Source organism: Alternaria incomplexa, assembly GCF_024043165.1.
Source record: "Alternaria incomplexa strain BMP 0042 chromosome Unknown scaffold_19, whole genome shotgun sequence".
Classification (NCBI taxonomy): domain Eukaryota; kingdom Fungi; phylum Ascomycota; class Dothideomycetes; order Pleosporales; family Pleosporaceae; genus Alternaria; species Alternaria incomplexa.
The window spans coordinates 297571-320451 of NW_026249868.1; the positions used below are offsets into that span (position 1 = coordinate 297571).

At 52.6% G+C, this 22881-nt stretch overlaps 6 protein-coding genes across 6 annotated transcripts; 2 read left to right on the top strand and 4 right to left on the bottom strand.

Moving 5' to 3' along the window:
- Nucleotides 1-1506: 1506 nt before the first annotated feature.
- J4E90_010127 (uncharacterized protein) lies at nucleotides 1507-5064 on the bottom strand (the record flags this gene model as incomplete). Its single annotated transcript, XM_051439643.1, has 3 exons — nucleotides 1507-3021; nucleotides 3925-4608; nucleotides 4660-5064. The coding sequence occupies 3 exons, from the start codon at nucleotides 5062-5064 to the stop codon at nucleotides 1507-1509; spliced, it is 2604 nt and encodes an 867-aa protein (XP_051286552.1).
- Nucleotides 5065-5890: 826 nt separating this feature from the next.
- J4E90_010128 (uncharacterized protein) lies at nucleotides 5891-7109 on the top strand (the record flags this gene model as incomplete). The annotated part of the gene is made up of 3 exons (XM_051439644.1): nucleotides 5891-6276; nucleotides 6342-6790; nucleotides 6907-7109. The coding sequence occupies 3 exons, from the start codon at nucleotides 5891-5893 to the stop codon at nucleotides 7107-7109; spliced, it is 1038 nt and encodes a 345-aa protein (XP_051286553.1).
- A 5078-nt stretch (nucleotides 7110-12187) lies between these two features.
- J4E90_010129 (uncharacterized protein) lies at nucleotides 12188-12592 on the bottom strand (the record flags this gene model as incomplete). The annotated part of the gene is made up of 1 exon (XM_051439645.1): nucleotides 12188-12592. One exon carries the CDS (start codon nucleotides 12590-12592, stop codon nucleotides 12188-12190), a length of 405 nt encoding a protein of 134 aa, XP_051286554.1.
- A 460-nt stretch (nucleotides 12593-13052) lies between these two features.
- On the top strand, nucleotides 13053-14148 carry J4E90_010130 (uncharacterized protein; the record flags this gene model as incomplete). The annotated part of the gene is made up of 5 exons (XM_051439646.1): nucleotides 13053-13058; nucleotides 13107-13122; nucleotides 13180-13496; nucleotides 13546-13812; nucleotides 13864-14148. The coding sequence occupies 5 exons, from the start codon at nucleotides 13053-13055 to the stop codon at nucleotides 14146-14148; spliced, it is 891 nt and encodes a 296-aa protein (XP_051286555.1).
- Nucleotides 14149-15619: 1471 nt separating this feature from the next.
- J4E90_010131 (uncharacterized protein) lies at nucleotides 15620-18465 on the bottom strand (the record flags this gene model as incomplete). The annotated part of the gene is made up of 5 exons (XM_051439647.1): nucleotides 15620-16819; nucleotides 16868-17225; nucleotides 17277-17557; nucleotides 17605-17921; nucleotides 17973-18465. 5 exons carry the CDS (start codon nucleotides 18463-18465, stop codon nucleotides 15620-15622), a joined length of 2649 nt encoding a protein of 882 aa, XP_051286556.1.
- Nucleotides 18466-20274: 1809 nt separating this feature from the next.
- On the bottom strand, nucleotides 20275-22039 carry J4E90_010132 (uncharacterized protein; the record flags this gene model as incomplete). Its single annotated transcript, XM_051439648.1, has 4 exons — nucleotides 20275-20364; nucleotides 20596-21139; nucleotides 21185-21696; nucleotides 21749-22039. 4 exons carry the CDS (start codon nucleotides 22037-22039, stop codon nucleotides 20275-20277), a joined length of 1437 nt encoding a protein of 478 aa, XP_051286557.1.
- Nucleotides 22040-22881: the final 842 nt, after the last annotated feature.

Sequence of the window (22881 nt, forward strand, 5' to 3'; positions counted from 1 at the left end):
GCAATGAGATGATGACCAAAATGGTGATTGCCATGTGCATCATTCGATGCTGTAACCTCATAGCACAGTCGAAAGCAGCTTAGCTTGTTCAGCCCGACAGTGAAGCACGACCATGCCAATACAAACAAACGGTACTGGCGTTAAATCCGGTCTTGAATTAACTCCAGTCTTAACACCGAACGAGTCCACTTACTCGCCCTTGCTCAGCGAAACCACATGTTGACGTCGATCTTCGTTGGATCAAACTCAAGGCTTCCTCAACGAAAACCACGCCACACTAGTCCCTCCCTCTCCACGCTTGCTTGCCTAATCACGATTCTCTTTCTTGTCCAAGATGCAGAACACTGGCAAAAAAAGGATTGTTTCGTCGTGCATTCCATGCTACACGAAGAAACAAAAGGTGCGAACGTCTTGTGCTTTCCCTAGCTTCTTTGACTGCGATTTCGAGCGCATGACTATGCATATAAAAATGCAGAAAGCCGGATCGGTCTAATTGGATATCTTCAATACGTAGTGCAACCGTCGCTATCCGTGCGATCACTGTTCACGTCGCCGACGCCCGGAGGAGTGCGCATACTACCCTTCTCAGGCATTGCAAGCTGGTCGTACGCCGCTACAGGCCTCGAGGATAGAGCCTCGTGACAAAGGAGATGAGCCACGCTCCGCGATTCAAGATGCGCAGTCGCAAGATAGCGATGCCAATGAGCGCGTCACTGACGCCCTAATGAATTGGAAGAGCGCAAGACAGCAAAGCCCTGAGTCAGGCTCAACCGTCAGCTCTGTTTCGCACTCATTCGGATACTTCGAGTACAGCGAAAGTAGCACCATCGCCTTGATTCGCAAGGTAAGTTCACCTCACATCCAGTTGCGATATTCGAACGCGTAGTATAATCGACGAAATGTACTTCCTTGCTAATCGGTACTTGTTCAAACAGCTAGGACTTGCCAACGGCCAACACCGCGGTAACCAAGACGTTACCCAAGAAGCGTCCCCGGAGATCTTAGAACAGTTGAAGAGGATGCCGGATCGCCAGATTTGCGACTTTCTAGTCCAGCATTATGTTGATGAAGTTCACTGGTAAGTTTCGGCCCGCACTTTCTTCGTCATTCATCCGAAGACCATTGGTCTCAGTCGCGAATAGAAGCTTTTCCACGCCTTACCTCTATCACCAAACGAGAGAAGGTCGTCCTGACGCTGACGTGCTACGCAGGAAAGACCAACTCGTACACCCGCCATGGTTCTTATCCCAATACCAACAACTTTGGAGCTCGGGAAACACATCTACTGTGTTCCACGTAGAATTCGTGGTATTCCTGCTGCGACTATGTTCGTACGCTTCACAATTCCTTCCTTCACCATCTCGTCCTCTGCGTACATGGCCGAGTAATTGATGATTGCGAGCGCAGCTGTGCCCAACCATAGAGGTCGCTAAATGACAGAAACACCTACAAAACTACCTGGGGCATCCTCCATAGATGCCAGCGACTTCAATGAAGGACTTTGCATTAATGAATGAACAAGAGCGACAGCCGTGCGGGCTGCTGTCGTCCTTTCTTCGCCTCTTTACCAAACAGACTTGCTGCACGCATACAGTGCCAGCACGGCTCATTTTCGATCACAACAACCTCGTGTCCTTTTTGAAGGGCCATGACGGTCGTTGCAAGCCTTGCTATCCAGTTGCCATTGGCTCTGACAACTCCAGCCTTTCCATCAAGCTCCAGTAGTTCGTGCCAATTGTCGATAGACGTCAGCTTTATGACGCCAGCTCCATCCTGGCAACGGACAGTGTTGTGGTGGTCGCAACTAGCCCGCTTCCGATATCTTTTGAGCTTTTCGCTCTCAAGCGCTCGTAGTACATCAAGATCGGCCCTCCATTCGCCTCCATCCCGAACGGCAACCACTGACTCTAGCAACGTGACTTGCGCATCGTGAAGGCCATGACTGCCTATGCTTTCTTCGTATCCAGTGAACATAAGGTGCATCGACGTTGCTCCAAAGTTGTCTTCCTTTTCTCCATTGTAGCGATTATGGTTCACCAGTTGCCATCCCTCGTTATCAGGCTTGGATATTCGAGGTTCGTCTGGAGGGTACAGCATGCCTATTCCAGCTCTGCCGATATTACCCACTACTCTCTTTATTTCGCACTCCGCATGGGTAGTAGAAGGATCACACAGCAGTTGCTTGACCACATATATGGAGTTCCCGCTCGAGAGAGCCATAACTTTACGCAGTCGAGTAGGGTCAATGTTCACGTCCCCGTTGTCGAACATGGCTATACAAGCGAAGATCTGCTCCCTAGAAAGGACATAGTTTTGGTACCCCGGGAATTTCGGTCCAGAGGTGGCCCTGTAATGCGAGCTGATGTTCGGAACCCAGAGGGCCTTGTACAGAGGTTGTGATATTACACCAAGCGAGATGGTCGCGTTTGCAAGCTGGTCGAACAAGGTTGCAGCTGATGCAAAGGCCATTAGTGACGGGAAGAATGTTAGACGAGAAGTCGTTGTGGTGAGATCACCCCTCTGCGACCCTCCAGAGTGCACGGTCGGACCCAGATTCGTAAGGAAGGCTACGAGATCATTGGGCTGGTAATTTTTGAACGAATTGCCCTCAAAAGCGGTCGTAATCTCGTCCAGATCGAATCGCCAACTCCCGATACTAGCGACCTGCTCAGTTGCAAACGCCAAAAAACTCATTCGGACATATACCGCAGCGGTTTGAGGATCTCCACACACCAACATAAAGTCTGTGTCTTTTCTCCGCTGGAGGTAACTACCATCATGTTCAAGTGAGAACTGCTTGGGTGCGTTACGCCATGTGAAAGCTCTTGCTTTGTGCAGCTTCAAGAGCGTTCTCTTCAATCTCATCCAGCTTTGTTCGTGGTTCTCGCCCCATTTGACTGAAGGATCACGATTGCCATGGCCCTCCTCAGGCACCTCCAAGGAATCTATGATTGTGTCGCTCAGCGAGAAACACTCCTCTTGAAGTTCGGCGATTTTGGAAGCTCGTTTATCATCTTTAAGCTGCCATAGATTCAGTTCATTGCTGTATCTCAGACACTTCCGCTGACTGGTGATTGTGGGATGGCACCGCGATGTGCATGCCACATCAAAGTCTCCGCAAGCGCAATGCTCACACGTATCGCCGGCGCAACTACAAGCAGGAAATCCGATCCATCTAGCATGCCCTTTCCCTTTTGCTTGATCGATTGGCTTGATTCCTTTTGATTTCTGGTATAGGGTAACAGGGAAGGCGGTCGCGTATTCGTAGTTACTCAGATGGGGTTCGTCTGATCGTCGATGAAGATATCGGATGACGACAGACCCTTCTGGCAATGCATCCAAGCCACATTCAGTAGCAATCCTGCGCAAGACTTGAATTCTGGCCTCCTCACTGCTGAACATGCGAATTCGAACTAATGGTCGTAGCATACCAAACACAGGGGCTGAATGGGCGTGTTTGGGGCCCAGGAAATCACCTCCGCCGCGTTGACCAAGCTTTGCCAATGCAATGGCAAGGGTTCCCATGTCACTTTCGGCTTTCGAGTCCAGATACTTTTGTGCAGCTCTGGCCAGGCGTGAGAACCACGCAGATGGGTGCTCCAAGAACTGGTGAACAAGAGAATTCTTGAGGAAGTCGTCAACCAAGGCTGTTTTCTCATTCGCTACTTCGATATCAGTCTTTGCGATAGGTGCATTAACACGAACTGTGTCTCTCGTGTTGTCTCCTCTCCGAAATTGCTTTTGAGGTCTGTTGATCGACGTTTCAGTTATGTATTTCAGCCAAGCTATGTTTTCTTGATCGTATTTCTCCTGGGTCCTGCGATCGTATTCGGTCAGGGCGCGACCAATTCTGTACTTAAGGTATCTCTCCAGGTAATTCCATAGTTTAGTGAAGAACTGAGCCACTCATGTAACGTCTTCCACCTCGTCGAAGCCCCAACCTTTCGCAATAGCGCCGAGTAGGACAAGGGCAAGTTGATCGAAGGTTATTCGTGAGAGTTCTGCACCCGAAGATCGAGATATCTTGACTGGCTCTCCATAAAATCGCAAGTGAGCGAGAGACAACGACCATCTAACACCCTGTCCATCTTCTGTGCTGGTGTGCTTGGTCGGAATCGTCATCAAACCGCCCTTAGGCACCAGGTCGTCATCAAACTTGGTTTCCACCGTGGACTCATTCTTCAACACTACCATATCGGGGTAGATGTGCCATGCTGACAACCCAAGTAGCACAGCACCGCCCTGAACCATCTGTGGCATGCCTTTGAGGAGGTTCTCCATGGCTGTCATCGCGTTCTTCCAAGCGCTGATGACGCTTTCGTAGACGTTAGTTTTGTCGTCGACTTGCAAATCGATGTTCTTGGCGAACAGCATCAATTGCTTCCCTTGCAACACCCTCACCTCGTCAGCCGTCTGTACCCAGGAGCGCGCGCTTGCGTCCCAATTGCGCAGGCGGGCTCTCGAGATGTCTTGCATTGCGGCGGCAGATAACGGATGGCCGTACTGTTGACCGTACTGTTGCTTGAGTTCCTTGACCCTATGCTCCACTAACTCGACCCAGACAGAGGTGGCATGTTCGGAAGGGAAGATACGAGAGAGCATACAAGCCTGCAGGATAGTAAGCGTTTGCTACATTCAATGAACAGATCAAGGACTCACCAATAAGTGCACCGCAATAGCATCAGGACCCGACGTGGCTGCAGCCCAGATGGTCGTAGCATCAGCCCCTACGAACTCCGCAAAACTGCCATACTTGTCAGACCCTTTTGGGTTTGCACTTTCGACCTTCGCAATTTCTGAAACTCGCTTGCCGTAGCACTCGTGAAGTATCGGAGTAAGGGGTACAATATCTTTGAAAAGGGCACCGAGTCTACGCGCAGTGATGTGCTGAGCTCCGTCTTCCGCAGTCTCACGACGGGCGTTCGACAGGGAGGCACCTAGTGGTCCATATTCGGGCGGTGCGTCTACTTTGAACAGGGAGAAGTCGAAGTTAAGCTGCGCTAGGGCTACTTGTAGCTCCGGATTGATTGCTACTCCACTCGCTTGGATTCTGCCGATCGACATCGCTGGAACAGCTGGATTAGGGAAGGAGTGGTGCGGATCTGACGTGAGAAAGGGCCTTAGACACGCCTATATATGTTTTTCGGGTTCATTGATGCGCCTGAGAAGTGGGTGCGACATGCCAAGGCGACCTTGTTGGAAAGACAGGCTGATGAGACCACCGTAATAGCCTTCTGACGGGGAAGCTTGTCCTTCCATGCACTGGCAGACGGTGGCGCAAAGACTACATGCGTAAGTTGTTGCTCCGCCCCATAGTAGACATCACGCGTTAACTGCGCCACTGATAAGGCCACGCGAGGTGCGCATCAATATGGGGATGCTTTGCTGAAGTCACTGAGCATGAGCTGGGCTGCAGGTTTTCCTGCTCAGATATCGTGACCTGACGATTGCCACACGGCCCGCGAAGACAGCCTTGGTCTGATGAAATCTCATCACATCAATTAAGGCTGAAGTAATGGAGTCAGCCTTGGGGGGTTCTCATGTGGAGCTCTGGAGGCGCTGGTCCGCAGTCTTCGACGCCTCGTCCTGCCGTATTGGAGCGCGCCATGCAGCATGCTGTCTGCGTATTGGCATCCCATTCTGGTCGTAATGCCCGCAGCTTCGGTATTTATGGTATAAGATAGAATAAAGGAATTACAGTTAGATTGTTACAAAGTGAGCGCAAGCATGCGAAGTTGTAGTTTGAGTTTCTCCTAACTCATTGGGCTAACATGGGCTTGTTCTCGACTAGCGCCGATCACCCCCTTATGGACCAAGCGTTCGCATGTGATGTGCCCCAGGTTTCTGGAAACCGTAGTGCAAACATCGTGGGTACTCTGCTTGTGGCGCCATGCCTCGTCTAATCACCGCTCGCAATGTGGTCATATTCGTCAATATTATCCTTCTCACCGCCCTCTTCGTCCATCTGAAGTTCGAGCTCTGGGACAAGACGGCGGCCTCAGCTGGATCGGCCAAGTCGCACCTTCCCGACGAACTCTACGATGAGCAGCAGCCAGACCAGTCATCGCACAACCCGAAAGGGAAGCCGCTAAAAGCAAACGATGGCATCAAAGCGCGTCGGACCGCCGTCGTCGTCGCTAGCCAGAGTTCCGAGAACGCAACGTGGCTCGAGGAGTACTTTCCGCACTGGGAGAAGAATATCTACCATGTCGACGATCCGAGCGCGGAGCTCACGGTGCCGAAGAACAAGGGCCGAGAGAGCATGGTCTATCTGACGTACGTCCCCATCCATACTATCCCTCGTCCCATGTCAAGCATGCTAACGATGGATGCGCGCGCAGCTACATAATCGACCACTACGCGTCCCTCCCCGACAATGTCCTCTTCATCCACCCCAACCGCTACCAATGGCACAACGACGACCCCGACTACGACGGCCTCCCCATGCTACGCCACTTCCAGCTGCCCTACCTCGAGAAAGAAGGCTACGTCAACATCCGCTGCGCCTGGTCCCTCGGCTGCCCCAACGAGATTAAGCCGCTGGCTGAAGCGGGCGAACACAGGGAGGCCGTGCATGCGGGTGGACAGTATAAGAAGGCTTTTGAGAGCCTGTTCCCGGGGGAGAAGGTGCCGGATGCTGTTGGGGTGAGCTGCTGTGCGCAGTTTGCGGCGACGAGGGACAAGATTAGGGAGAGGAGTAAGGAGCAGTATGAGAAGTACCGGGATTGGATTATGGGGACTGAACTGGGGGATGCTATCAGTGGGAGGGTGTTTGAGTACTCATGGCACAGTAAGTCGACATCCGCTGGTGTTTCGCGCCCTACCTCACGACCCCGCGCGTGACGAGGCTCTGCGCGCTTTTTGCTTCTTCAAGTGGCGTGGATCATGTGCTAACATGATTGATAGTGATTTTCGGTAAACCTCCTGTCCACTGCCCAACCGCGAAAGAATGCTACTGCAAGACCTTCGGCTTATGCGACCTGGATTGTCCGGATGCGGGAAGCTGTAAAGGACGATACACTTTACCGCCCTACTCGAGCCTTCCCAAGGGCTGGCCATATGTGGGATGGGAGGGTCAAGAACGCCAACGCGCTGGCCCGGAGCAGTGATGGATGTTCGTGGCTTATCTCTAGGCTACTGCGTCTCTTCCCGTTGCTTCGGAGGACGAATATCCATTCTAACAACACGCTGGAAGATTCCGCCGCGTCGCTTCATTTCTCCAATTCCGTTCCAACGATTCGGTTGAGTAACTTAGCCTGATGCTAAGAGACACGAGCAACCACGCGATCGATCATGTGCGTCTACACTCGGCACTACGTTCCACTAAATACCCGTGGACGTGTGGGATGTGTTAGCTGGGTTATTGTAAGAGCTGGGAAGGCCACACATCGTGCAAGAGCGCAAAAATATCGATGAAGTGACACGATTATCCAGCCCAGTCGGGTACCATCGAAACGAGGAGGCACGCAATCGTTCGTCGGTACGAAGGCCGACGTGCTGCAAGGACGGCCACTCAATCCCCATTCGAGCAATCCCATCACTAAGGATTTCCGCAACCAGTCTTCGCTGTCAATCTGTACCAAACAGGAAGAGTGCCCCATTTCGCTAGGATTGATCACATGGAGAACCTCGTACACGCGATGCCCGATGGCGTACCACACGATCCCTTACTGGTCGAATCCACTGACGGTATCCTGAATTTTCAGGCTCTAATGCGCAACGAACGGTATGATGTCTCCAGCAAGCTGCAATTGGCACTATAGCGTTCCCGCATCCCCGATGCCTCAATACGTTGCTCTGACAGGGCCAAGGGCGTTGAGGGGGCGTGAAAGCGAAATTACATGCAGGCAGCCGTGCCACGAGCTGCACGAGCATGGTGCTGGACGCATAGGGCATCGATCTGAGTGGTTCTGGAATCAGCCTGGCGGGTGTACTCTACGCGAATCCTTCAATATTGTAGAGCAAGGCTGAGCATATATCAAGCGTACATGGGATGGCACAACATAATGGGGCCAAAACACTCGATGGTGACGAGCGACCCTGCAAAGCGCGTCGATCTATCAGCTGGCTATCTAGTACCGAGACTCGGCCCCTTAGTTCATAGGTGTGCGGGGTTTCTAGCAGGCTAAGCCAGCAAAAAAGAGTAGAGTCGTGTGGGGTACCTGATTTTGTAGGAGCAGAGCCGCAACGCTTACCTCATGCGAAAGTCAATGCGGCTCAGCGCTTGGCACGATCCAGTAGCCCAACCCTCGTCGCACGAAACAAAGTCGTATTCCAGGACCTATGCGACAGAGCATCTGACCATTTCTGATCGGTCGAACTGGTAACACATCGTGTATCGTGGCCCCAATTCGACCCCGCAATATCATCGGGCTCACACAGCTTTCCATTTCTCAGCCTTCTGACGCAAGCAGGTAGAACAGTCAGGGATTGCGTGAAACGAAAGAAGGCTGACGCCGTTCCATGAATTATTAGACTTTACCCTAGCTTCTCCCTCAGGCCATGCGGCTCTGCGAATGTGGGATTATTCAAAGCCCGTGCTTGCGCGCATTCAACGAGCAGTACTCCACACCTGACCTACGCCACCTCGCCTTAGCTCGAGCCTTTTCTTCTTGTTCAGATCTCAAGATCTCAAGATCGTGCTTCTTCTTGGCCAATTACTCGCATGGAACTCTACTCACGTGCCCTCTTCGCCTTATCTATCTTATTCTCGTTCTATGACGACTTCCCTCGACCAGCTACCTTTTGACTTACTCTTCTGTATCACCTTGGATTTAGATCTTGACGACATCGTCCACCTGGGGCAAACATGTCGACACTTGAGAGCTGTACTAGACGAAAGGACAGTTGTCAGGCGTGCTGTCGAGGTCAGATGACGCCAAACGGCCAATCTGCTTACACCAAAGGCTGACGCTGCTTATAGATCAACTATCCCCACACCGAGGAAGCGTCTCTAGCTCGAAAAGAGAAGATTACCTACAAGCAAGCCTTTCAGGCTATTTATGACAGGAGACATGCTTTGTCAACTGCGCACCCATTCTCGGCTCGCGTTCTGGGCCGAGGAAACAACTTTTTGTATCGACAGGGGACTATATGTGTTTTCGACGCTGGGGTGGCCCACGTCACGGATCTCAATTCGCGGAAGGAAGCTATCCCTCTCAATCTCCAAGCTATCATTCGGCCTGTTTTGGAGTCGAAGTTCAGAGCCTTTGGTAATATCAGCGTGCGCTTACTTTACTATGCTGATGAGATCCTCTCTGTGCATTCTATACCAAAGTACAACTCGGATGACAGCCACATATTCGCCATCAACACAGCTGCAAACCTTGCGGATGGACAAAGAGTGATCGAATCGGTGCGACTAAGCGAATGCTCTAAGCTTTTTGTTAGACATAATAAGCATTATTTATACTACGGCACACATACTGGAATCGGCGATGACGGTCATCACAAATGGGAGATTGAGGGCATCTCACTCCATGAAGACTTTCGGATAACCGAACGCGAAAGACCAGTACTGCTCGATAAGTTTCACGGATCTGACATCGGCTCCACCATCGCGTTCGAAATCCACAATAACTACTTTTACGCAGTCTCTAACCAGGGCACCTTTGAAGTTGAAGAGATCGATTATACTTCCTTCTACCATGTGGTCCGACTTCCGCTGGACAAACCGGATGACGTTCAGAAAGATGAGCGCCTCTTTCGTCGACAGCACAAGCAAGGACCAATTCACGACTCATGGACCGACCTTGCACTACAGCTTGATGAGCGTACAAACGAGACGGTGATTGTGGAGTCGCGTCGAGAGTGGGCCCAAGCATCCTCTCGCCAGTCACGCACCTTCTACGTTACTAAGATGGACTTTCGTGACGAGGACGATATTGAGGAACTATCTGATGAACTACTCGGGCCTGAGGATGATCTCTTCCTCCCACTCATAGATTCATCGAACAACCCCCAATGGAAACCAACACCCGATCTCTACAGCTGGAGCCAACACCCTGAGTTCTCCCCCACAGATCCTTCGCCCCGTTCCTTCACCCTCTCTCGAACAAAGTTCAGAGCCTATAGCTACCCATGCACCTCCTTCGTCGATCTAGTCGAAGACGACCGCTGCTGCTCCAGCTCCTCTTCAGCACCATGTCTCAGACTGCGAATAGGATCACGCCGCGAACTAGGCCTCTCCTTCACTTCCACTCGCAACAGCACCAGCAACAGCAAAGGAAAAGCGCCCATCGACGACACCAAGCCCTCCTTCGTGGATACGCAAACACTCTACCGCCAGTCGCCTGTCCGCATGTGGCCTCCTCCCTCATCACGCTGTCCCTGCTCAGCGCGCCTCCACAACATACTCAACCCAACACTCCCCACCATCAACTCATCATCCTCCGCCACACGCAGCGTAACCGGCGTCCTCGACTCCCAACGCCTAGTCTTCATGATCAAACCAGGGCGCTCTTACGGCTCCAATGATGACAACACATCGGGCAGCATCGTGGTCATAGATTTCTCCCGTCCGCTTACATCTCCGACCGCGGCACCCTCAGCATCAAGCTCATCCTCACTACCACTGCGGCCATCGTCGCTGGCACGCTGCGATAGTAAGATGGGCGATGAGTTGGTGACGCCAAAGAGGTGTGTTGACCCGTTGGTCTGGCATTGGTCGGATGATTCAAAGGGGCGCTGCAGGCGAGGCACGTGTCAGTGAGTGGTTGGGGACGGGTCGCCGTGCCCTTTTACAATTGGCAATGAGAAGTTGAGTCAGTAAGTGAGGCGACGAACGAGGGAGTGGAAGTTCGCAGTTCGGTGCAGAGGTGTTGAGCCTCACAGTAGGCAAATGGTGCGCAGACCAGGCTTTTATCGGTTTACTCGGGGTTTCTATTATGGGTTTTTGCCTTGCTGCACGTTCTTATACGATGCAGGTTATATGTATGTGCATATGCACGCCCTTTCATCTTCTCGGGCTCGTTTGGGGTGGTTCCGGTGAAGGACCCCGCACGAGGCTGCGTGGAGGAGATAAGGGTTGCGAGCACGCCATCGTTGCTTAGTATTTAAAAGTCTGTTGTTCGCCTTTCTTTCTACATAGCAATATCTATCGTCGAGTACCACTGTGTTGTTGGGGTGTATTGTGATGGTCCCAATGCCTCCTTTGGCTCTACGAAATGGTTCAACGGTAACTTGACTATCCATACTCGCTGGGTAGGGGGAACCACAGGACTTAAGTTGGCCCATGGAAAACACTTCTGAGCTTAGAGTTTGTTGCATACGTGGAGATGTATCAATCTCTACACTCTTGCGTGACAAGTTCTCACGATCGCAAGGCTTGTCAAAGCGCTTACCACCGAAGCTGTAGAGCAAGATAATCATGCAAGTCCCCCATCCATGCGCAAACTTCAAGCATCGTCGCCGTCCTGTGTGAGCATAGCAGGAGCGAAGCGCGACGATCGATAACGCATACGGTGATGGACAAAGTGTCTTGATTGGTCTATACTATATGCCGCATCCGCATGCGTAGTCCGTCTAAAAAGAAATGCTGCCAATGCCCAAAGCGCTCGTTTGCTATTAAGTCTAGACTCGAGGATCGCGACATGTGAAAGGGAAAAAGAACTAATGAAAAAAAGTGACGGTGTGATATTTGTTTCGCCGTGGAACTCCAAGCAATGAGATAGATGATGTATGGGGGAGCTCGGTTTCTCCAAGATGTGTCTAAGCGAAGGCACAAAAGGTAGCCACTATATGCTGACAACACAAGATACAGTGGATTCCCCAGAGTGCTCGACACCCAAAGTACAACTGTCAAGATACGAGCTCCGTAGTAGGAAAAGGTGCAAAGTGGACAGAACAGCCTAGTCGGTCCGATAGTGGAGAAGTATGTACAATCGAAATGAAGTAGCCGCGGTAAGAATATCGGGCAGTATAGTCGGTAAACGCAGCACCGGTACGTTCTTCACCGCAGACTCGAGCGAAAGGTATGACGAAGAATGTTTCGGTGAGAATGGTGGAGTGATGACCTCGCGGAGTTTGAAGACTTTGATGGACGGACCCACTCCATTGGAAGCATGCACATGTAAAGTAGACCGCTCACGGCCGACTTTGACCGGCAAAATGTTTTCGCGGTGTGCATGGTCTTGTCGCGGTGGTGTTTGCCATGGTACGACGGATCTGTAGCCAAGTCGTACGGAAATTATAGTTCCATTCCGTCGAGATCTCGCATCACACACGCCATCTGTGCCCGTTTCGCGGCCTCGGCAAGCAGCGCAGCCTGGTTGAGGTAGTTTGTCGTCTCAGCAGCTGTCTGGCCGGCTCCTGACCTGTTCGGTTGGTACTCGAAGCTGTTCTGCCGTTGGGCCTGCATGCGAGGCTGCTGCTGCAACTGTTGCGACTGCTGGTTCAGGGAGCCAAAGTACTGCTGGTTCTGGGGGCTTGTCGACGGCGAGACGGGCGGTGCAGATTGCGTCGAAGAGCGTGAGGAGGCGTGGCTTGAGGCGGACGTGCTGGTGTAGCTTGCGGCTGGGGTGCTGGAGGACTGGAGGGCAGAGAAGGCGGGTCGGCTGGGGGCGCCGTAGTGTTGTTGCGAGTAGTTGGACATGGCTGCGGGAATGGCTGGTAGGGTCGTGGTGGAGTCTTTGAAGTCTTCGATGAAGGCGAGGAGAGCAGAGGAGTGGAGAGGGTGTAGACAGTGGGTGAGGCGAGGGTATGGGTAAAGTAAATATGGACCCGTGGTAGCTCGATATTACCCTGTATTGGCGATCTTCTGCGCGTCACCCGGAACAATCCCAGCGAATTTGTCTAGACGTGTGCAATAAAGGCTGAAGTCGGGACAAGGTGAGGCAAAGCAGGATACAGGCAAAAGGAAGGTGGAATCGCCTGCAAGATAGGCACCACAATCCATGGCTTTACTTGGACCGCGGCTCAGACTGCTAGCTCGTGAATTTCGTCACAGGCCAATCTGATCTGCCGACGCTTGCCATCGCATCGAGACGCCATGTTCCTTTAGTTTTACGCGGATTACCTCTTGCAGGCAAAGCATTACTCGCCCTACTCGCAACATGCCCGTAAGTCCTCGTTGAACCTTCCCCAGACTCGCCTACTGACCAGGGCAGCTCGTTTTAATTTCAGGTTCCACCTTCCCCTCCATGCTTTTCCCCCCGCCATTGAGCTAACCCACAAACGAAGGCTTCCCTTCCGCGGGCAAGACCACCAGAGCCCTCCAGCTAAAAGAATTCTTCGAGGCCAAGATCGCCAGTTCGCCTCCTGATGCGCGCACTTCCCGCCTAAGAGTCCATCTCATCAACGACCAGTCGCTGGGCGTGTCGCGCGCCGTCTACCATACCGCCAAAGCCGAAAAGGATGCACGTGCGGAAGAATATTCCGCCGTCAAAAGAGTCTTGTCGCGCGATGACATCGTTATCGCCGATGGCTTGAACTACATCAAGGGCTTCCGCTACCAGCTGTACTGCGAGGCCAAGGCCCTACAGACTCCAAGCTGCGTTGTCAGTATACCGTGTGCGCAGATGGGATGCACGACTGACAGTCCTAGAGCTGCACATAGGCACGCCCGCCGAACGATGTCGCGAGAACAACAAGAAGCTCTTGGCGGACAAAGAGGTTGATGGCGGATACGAGGAGGAAGATTTTGAGAACCTCATCTTCCGGTATGAGGAGCCCAATGGCATGACGCGATGGGACAGTCCGCTGTTCATCGTCGTCGAGGAGGACGAGAAGCCGCCGTGCGACCAGATATGGGACACCATAGTCAGCAGCGATGGCAAGATGAAGACTGTCAAGCCGAACCTTGCGACCGTGCTGGTGCGTACTCCAGTTCTTCTAATGTGTTGAGATGCCTCTAACACACAGTAGAAACCAGCGACAGAGCAGAACTACCTCTACGAGCTCGACAAGACGACCTCCGATATCCTCGCCCAGATAATGGTGTACCAGAAAGACCACCCTGGTGAAGGAGGTGGAGAGATAGCCGTTGCCGATGTCCAGAAGCCCATCGAGCTCCCTGCGACGCCAATGACACTCCCGCAACTCCAGCGCATCCGCCGCCAATTCATCACCCTGAATCGTCAACATAGCTTTTCCAAAGCACGCATAAAGGAGGTCTTTGTCGACTATCTCAACGCTGAGTTCCTGCGCTAGACTGGCGATGTCGGAGTTATGTGGAGCAATGTGTCTTCGGATATGCTTTCATGCATCGCGACAAGAGAACGTCAAGGGACGAACGGAGAGACTGCATGTCGACAGCTCAGCGGACACTGACATGTGGGCACAATTCTCGAACGTTCTCCCAACGACGACGCATACCACCTCTCCGACTTCTCCCGACCATACGATACCCCTCAACACCAGCTGTACGCCATAACCACGTTCACAACGATGATTGGCATCCCAGTCCCTGCACTTGCAACAACATGGTGTGATCGCGTCTACCCACCCCGCATTTCCAACGCCCACGCGCTAACTGCTACAAAGGGCCGACCCATCACCAACATCAATCAGGAATAAGGATCAAGCCTGTCGGGCCTGTCAGAAGCGAGTGACGGAAACTTTCTCAGTCTCTTTTTGTGATTGGCTACAATATTCCGATTAGCTCCAACCCCTCAATACGAATGTAGAATATGTACATCATGGGAAATAGATCGCGATGTATGACGTGTTGCGTAGACTCCGATTAGGGCAGCCAGCCAAGGACCTTCCCGCCGATCATGACGCTGTGTATCGTGATGTCTCGATGAGATCCTTCTCTACTTCATTTCATGGGCAGAAACAATTGCGAAGAGCTGAACGCATGCAGCGCTCTATGACATCTCGTATACTCAACCCATACATACAATGCTTAGCGCTACGCCACACTATCTATGTACAGCGAGTGGCATTTCCACAATCTCACCACACCATGGCGTTTGTTGGCGTTAATGGGCGCTCGTTTTCAAGCACACCGATTACGCAGTATGCCTCCGATCGCGAAACCCTTGCATCGCGCGTCCCCACTCCCAAGCAAGGGCAAAAGTGGAAAATGGAAAGCTGACGCCGAAATGGGCTGAGGCTGACACCCCCCGCATATTTCTCCACGTGCGAACCATGTGGGTCGCGCAGTAGGCTAGCTGGGGTGCGGGGTGTGCTGTGTATGTAGGTAAGGGTTGTCTCGTGGTAGTGGGAGGGTGTGTGGCTGGAGACGCACGCGAGGGGAGAGGTAGGACTTCCTTTCATCCGGCGCGAGATGCATCCTAGGGCGGGATTTGCCGATAATCGGAGGTTTTGGGAGACGGTGATGTACGAAGAACGAGCTTTGAAGCTCAGGGCGATGTACAAGCACACTGGCGAAAACAAATGAAGGTAGCGAGTTGCAAATGTTGAATTAAATAAACCAAGAAGACTATGTTACGAAGATTTCCATGGGAAAAAAGAAAGTAGCTCGTCCCTCCATCCCAATTCGCATCGTGACTCTCTTTCGCTCAGGCCAGAAGCGTGGTATCTCAAAAGCAGCAAAAGCTCAACCAGACCCGTGTTACCAACAGGTGAAGAACCCTCAACCCTATGCGCCAGACACCCATTCTCCATTTATACAACCCATCGTAATCATCGTGATATCATCGACTCTGCTGGCACTTTACAACCCACAGTAAGTAGCATCCAAGCCCGTCAAACCCGTCGTGCTATCGTAGTCACCAGGGATCATAATACCAGGATACAATCTATCGCTACCAGGCGTAGACCCATAATCACAAGCCCCAGTGCTGAATTCCTCACCACTAGTCAGGCTCTCATCGCTGAAGCTCAGTACGCTTTGAGGTGGTGGGGCTTCAGAGCTGTAGGCGCTCCAGTTCCAGACATTTGGCGACCATGTGACGTTGCTGTTGTCTGTGTTGGCGGATTGCGGGGCTACGTCGACGAGGGCGTCGGCTGGAGGACCGCCGTAGATTGTGTCGTAGATGTTTGTTTGGCCGTTGTCTAGGGAGGAAAGGAGGCGCTCCCAGTCGGAGGTCGAGACTTCGGTTTTGATGCCTTGGTTGTTTTGGAGGGTGTAGCTCGCGAGTGGGTCGTTGGCGAAGGAGAGGTAGTCGATGTTGCGTTGCTGTTGCTGCTGTTGTTGTTGTTGCTGGTGCTGGGGTGTTGGCTGACTTGGGCGACGCTTGTTTGGCATCGAGAAGGATGCGCGATGTGACAGTGGGCTCAATGTTGGTTCTGAACGAGCGACAGGAGGCTCTGATTGAATGGACGACAAGCTCGTCAGAGAAGGATTAGCATGCGCACCCACGCTGGGCGAGAGAGCAGGCAATGTCGCACGACGAGGCTCTTGGTCTTGTCGGGCATTCTTCATCATGCTTGGTGAGAAGCGAGCTGCAAGAGCCTTGAGCGACTTTTGGGTAGCACGGAAGGTATCCAGAGGCGCTCCCATGTGGCCCTCTGAGTTGTGTCGTGACAGAGGTGGGGCTGGCATTTGCTCCACCTGAGGGACCGCCACGATACCGCAGCCCACGCGACGGAACTCGGCATAGCCAGCAGCATTTCCACGCTCAAGCATGTCCATTACAGAGCATACCAGGCGGTTGCTGTCCTTGATCAACTTGCCCTCGCGAGCTAGCGTCAAGGTCTGGAAGAGCAGGCCGAAGCCGGCTTGGACGAGAACCTCATTGCGATTGAGGCAGAACGAGAAGCTAAGCTTGCGCTCGTCTAGGAGTTCAACAATCTGCACAATATGCTTGCAGGCATCGCCAACGGCTACAACGGCCGACGAGCCCTTGTCGCCAAGATTAGCAACAACGGCTGGGCGGTATACAAGCGCCCTAATGTGGTGGTAGACGAGAGACTAGGCTTGTCAGCATTCGGTAGATGTACCAGGTATTGAAAGACATACCAAAACAGGTGATCTGCTGCTGGTGACGTTGGTACTTGGCTTGTCTTGCGCAAACGTCAGCTTGAGGTGAGGCGCGAGGTTAGCCTGCCAGTCTTCCAGCTCGTCGGAGAGCGACGCAATAGTGCGGAACGAAATGTCATGTGATGCCGATCCGGGGTAGAGCTCCGTCAGCACCTTGGACAGAATGCGCGACAGGCGGAACAGAGCCAGTGCGCTGGAAAGTTTGGTGTACTCGCCGGGCAGGGTCGGCAGGAACCCCTTCTCGGTGACGTATTCGTCATCGGCATCTACCGGATACTCGCAGTGCACATCTTCCTCTCGGATCAGCTTCGGTAGTCCGAGGTGTGCAGCGGAGAGACTAGGAGCGGTCAGTAAGTGTAACGGCGGGGTTCGGCCGAAGGCTACTTACCAGTCGACTGTGTACAGCGACCAGAACAGCTTCTTGCGCGTTTCGCTCGTCAATGCATCGAGTGCGAAGCGCTTCTGGGATTGATGTAAGCCAAGACGTTGCGACAGGCCGACAGCCAAGCCCTTGTACTTGAGCACCCGCGAGTAATCAGCTCTCAGCAGGCAGAAGATCTGGGCAAGAACAAGGCACTGCAGCGTTGCGACGTCATTGTCCATCAAGAAGCTCTCGACAGCGCTCTGCCACTGAGCCTCGAAAGACTCTACGTCTTGACCGTCGCGTGGCTGGAGAAGTTAGCATTCTGCTAGACATGAATGCGAGGTTTACATACGTCGCTTGACAGCGCGGCAATGCCAAAGACCAAGTTGAGTTGTGCAATCGACTTCTTGTCGCTCATGGTATCCGGGCTAGCCACATACTGCTCGTATAGTGACAAGAAGGTCGGGCGATGGAGAATCGGGAACAGAGGCGCCCATTCTTGGAAGAAGATGTTGATCATCTGATCTGAGACCAGACGAGGAGGGGCTTTGAATGAAACGATGCGCTTGGGGTGAGTCGCAGTCGGTCTTGCTCCAGCGCCAAAGAAGGCGCTCGAGTTGATGTCGGTGGAAAGTCTGCCGGTCTCTTGTGCTTTTTGCTTGAAAGCCTCTGTAAAGTGTTAGACGCGCTGCACGTCACTCGACAGAACGTGTTTCTTACCAACAAGGGTTCGTCCACTCGAGCTGCCCACGAAATACGAATCTCTGTTCAGGTCGTCGAGCAGAAGCGGTGCCTGCTGCACCTTGAACGTCTCTTCTTTCTCTTGTGATTCTTCTCGCACGTCAGAAGAACCCGGAGAGTGTATGGATGGTCGTCTAGCGGTCGAAAACGCTGTTGGCGAGCGCGCGTGCATGCGTGATAGCATGTCAATCTTTTCGTCTTTCTCGTCAAGGAGATCCTTCAGGTCGCGAACCTCTGCCTCGAGTATGCGTACGCGTTCTTCCAGCGATTCTGTGTATCCTCTGGGAAATGCGCGTCGACTGAGCTTGTCGCTCGTCTTGCACTCGAATCCGACATTGGTGCATTGCGTGCAGCTGGGGCGGATGCCGTCGCATCGTATCTTCTTGGAGCGACATCGGTCGCAGGCTTGGGCGATGCGGCTCTGGCAGCTGGAGCCGACCTTGATGACTTTCATGGGGAGTATTCCGGGCATTTTGGCGTCGTTCGTTACGCGTCGTCGGTGGTGTCAGGTGGTATCCGTCCAAGGCCCAATGGGCGATCACTGATAGGTCGTGTCACGTTCTGTCATCCGCTGCTCCGGTACTCGAGTATCGGCCGTGTATCGTAGTTGAAGTTTGGATATTCAGTCGCCAGGCGTTTCACGACTTGAATGCACAAGAACAGAGCAAAACCAGTCAGGGCGAGTGCGCAAGTCAGACGGGCGAGGAGGGCTGGCGGAAGAATCGGGGACGGCCTGGCAGATGTAAGCTGCCACCTGCCACCCTGGCTTAGTCTTTCTCTGGGGAATTTGTGGGCGGCTGCGGGGCGACAGGCGCCATCCCACAAGGGATAGCACGAGCAGCACATCTTTCGCCGATACTTTCTCGTCCACGCCTGTTCACTAAACCTTAAAGCTGGCTTCGCTGCGATCAGCGCGCGGGACACGTCTGCTTGTCAGAATTACGACGGCCTTTCTCGGCACTCCTCACCAGCCTCTCACAACGGTGACTAGAGCTTTCTGCGGGGTGCTGGCTTCGACGACGGTGAACACCCACGCTCAGATCATGCGAGGACGTCGGCCCGATTGCTGTGATTGAGCCACCCATCACTCTCTCAATTGCAACCTGCACTAGCCCTGTGCAGCGTCCGAAATATCGCGCCCTTCTTAACCGGATGGGTATCGTCTACAAGGGCAGCTAGCAAACAGCCATTCGCTAATAGCCGCAATATTGGCTGCCCGTGTGACTACAACTCATCAGCGCACTCTATGTGTCACATTCTAGAAGACAAAAGGATCATCGTCCCTGTCGACACGGAACGCGCAACCTGTATGCTCTGTCATTACAGGCTTAAGAGGCGGTTGTATTGACCAGGGACGGATGATGAGAGTGCACTGAGTGGGCGGCGCGGCACGCCGCTTATCTCGATTAAGCCACATTGCGACCTGCAAATCAATTCTCCTAGACGGGATCAATAGCATCCTCGCGTGTCTATGATGGCTATTTAGCCGGACCCTGCGTGTAAGGCTGAAAAAAGCAATTGTTGGATGTCTCAATCATTAGACAGTGGCTGTTCGGCAGGGCGGCCATACGTGCCGTCCGTGCCACATTGTTCGTATAGAACATGACAAGAGTGTTGTTGTTGGTAAAGGGATACACGCATTTGACCGAACATGACCAGATATAACAATAGCTCCCACTGAAAGCAACATGTGCTCTGGCCGTAAGGCTGTTGTCAAAGATATAAATACCAACCTTCAGCTAGCGACCGTTACCACACGACAGCATTCTCCTGACTATAAGTAATTTACCACACAGAAGCTGGACTGACATTGTCCTACTCGAATCGAATTTCTGATACACATTCTCCATCGTCCTTGTCTTCGTATACCTCAGTGTTATCTAGATACCGTTCCGACCACATCATACTAACAGCTTTGAGAACATCCTGTTTCCCGTAGCAAGTCAGATCAGGCCATCAATGACGACTTGAACAACCCACCCACTCCACGGCACGAATAGCCATCGAAAGAAGATTTGGTTGCCTTATCCTTCGTAATTAGTAACAGTTCATTCTTTCCTTTACGTGGTGTACTGTCATTTGCGAAAAACTCGAGTTGATCTATCAGTTGCTTTGAGGTACAACAAGGTATCAAACAGTGTGGGACGCATGGTGGAGAGCCGATGCTTCTATTGATGTTCTACCGTAGACGTACTGCTACCCATGTTGCAGTAAATGCAGGGCGCGTGAGGCTCCACCACGTTATATGAGCTCGTCTATCCGGAGTGGGGTCCTTGGGTTATCAGGAGAAATCCTCTTCGTCTTCGCCATCTCCTCCCTCGTCCAAGCCCAGATAATGGACGACTGCCTCTGTGTCGAGGAGTTTGGCTTTCTGTTTGTCGTCAGTGCGGTTCCGGCGAGAAGATGCAGGAATGATAATTTGGTAGTTTAGCAGCCTGACAGTCTGGGCTTTTAAGCGCATGCAACCAAATTTGGTGCGACGCCACACCAGATAAACTGTCGCCGAAGGACATGATGCGACACATGCCCTCTGGCGGTGTAAAGTCCGAAACATACTATGATGGAGCTCGCACTGCGGGGTATAGAGAGAAATTGGTCTTACCTGGCTGTCAAGAGTAGCAGCTGCACGCTTGAGCAAGTCTAGCTCCAAACTTCGGAGTCGCTCCGCAAGTCGCCACGGCATTTCCCGCATTGTACCCGTTCGTTTGGCACCCTCTGCTTCCGTGAGCAGCTCAATCTGCGCATCAACGCGATTTTGTAGGAGAACCGTGGCACGTAGCTGGAAGACATCCCATAATGGGTCTTGTTCAAGATTTTCTCGGAGCTTCACGGTATCGAGTTCGTGCTCTTTCCAGAAAGATTGGACTTCTCTCTTGCCATCGGTGGTTTGTCTGACCTTGAAGTCTAGACCATCTTCTTCGTTGACTACGACGAGCCATATGAAGTCACTTTCCCAATCTATGGTACCGTCTTTCTCAAAGATGCGGAAGCCCGGTGCGACCTTGGACACGTAGATCTTCGCAGGTCTGAGGGGGTCGTCGTCTGGGATATCGAGGTCTAGAAAGACGACCTTTGCAGACGTCATGGCATCCTCGAGGAATCCGTACGAAAAGATGTTTTCGCATGCGCCTTTGTCGTCGCCATATCTATGTTTGTGAGCGAGTATCCTCCGATTCGTCATGATGACCTACGTGATCGTTATCTCATCACCAGCTTTAACTTGTTTGCCCTCTCGAAGTAGCAATAGACCATTCCCGTTACCATCAGTCTCGTACAATGCGGCCGTCGCATCACCTGATGCATGGTTTGCCATGTCGACGCAGGGGACCATGCAGTCACCAGTACCGGGGAATTCCAAAGCTCTAGATCTGTACATGGCATCGACGCACATCCAGTCGTCGAAAGTCAACATACCATTTTCTTCATCCCACCAGTATTTTTTACACCAGCTGATAGACTCTGTAGCGGTCCGCAAGTTTTCGAACTCGCGCAATAAGCTGTTGAGCTTTGCGCTGACTGCAGGTTTGAGCGTGGTTCCAACGAGAAACTCCTGTTCTTCCTCGCTCCAGAAAGTGGGTAGCAGCTCATCTGGAAGGAACTTGACGTATTCCGTAAGAGGATTGAGCACGCCAACATCCTTTGTATCGGGGCAGCAGATGGTTGCTTGGAGGAGTAGAAAAGTAAGAACGGCACCTCTTGTTGTCTGTTTCATGTTAGTGCTGGGCACATTTGCATTTCTTCTGGAATTGCCACACCATTCCAAAATCTCCAAGAGCTTCGAGAAGTTCGCGTAGATGATGATCGGACTTTGCGATAAGTTCAATATTCTGACGAGAAATGATCAACTCCTTGGGCACGACAAGCAAAGGCTCAGCTTCGCCCCCTTGAAGCTTCTCCTCAGCAATGACTGTAGACCCTCGGTCCTCATAGCCTGGCAGCGGGCCTACTTTGACGCCGTTGAATTTGACGCCATTGAATGTTGCCCAAGTAGGTAAAACATCAATGGACTCTTTGAGCCACCCCTGGGTCCTGCCTCTTCGGATCATCGTAATCTTGATGTGGTAGATGAGGCTTTACAGCGCACGGGCGCGGCCCACTGCTACTCTGCGACACACAGGTTTTGTGGGTCGCCAAGGATCCCGCCTCAAACAGCGACAACTCTGTGGAGTCTGTACGATGACAGCTGACTGTTGACAGTTGGAGTAGCACAGAAGAAACAACAACGGCTCGATGGCTGCATGCGGTGAGGACGATCGCGATGCCGACGGGCTCTAGTGCGGGTCGCGCAAATTGTCCGCGATTACTGCAGCAATCGAGATGCAGGCTGCCTTTAGGAGTCCGTACACTGGACCCTGTGAGGTCATGCAGACACGACGACAGCTGCAGGTCCAAAGCCTCGAGCTGCTGGTTCCCTAAGAGACGGATACAAACAGAGTCGTAGCCGGCGGGACAAGAGATGCTGGCAAACGAAGAGATATGTCTCAGGACACCTATAGGCAGTGCGTCATGCAAACAGCAGGGAGGGCCTCACCAGTTGTTGTGTTGTTGTGGTGCTTGGGCCAAGACGTCTAGAGTTGTTATGATGGCGTTGCGGGCATCCCGAAACCATGGAGTGGAGCTAGCGGGCGAGTCCGTGCGTCTGTAAACAACAACAACATGGAGGATGTGCTTAAACCTCCAACCATCCGCCGTCACACATCTTTACAGTTATTCCTTACTCCCGACCGCAGCAGGACACGCAGACGCAGACGGCACTTCCGCCACCAGCCATACCGACGACGCATCTTCCCTTGCGCTGCGCTGCCGACATCGCTGCTCTCGTCCCAAGTCGGCATCTCGTCACCGTCCTTCCCCAGCTGTAGTCAACACCTGCGGGTCGCACCTTCTT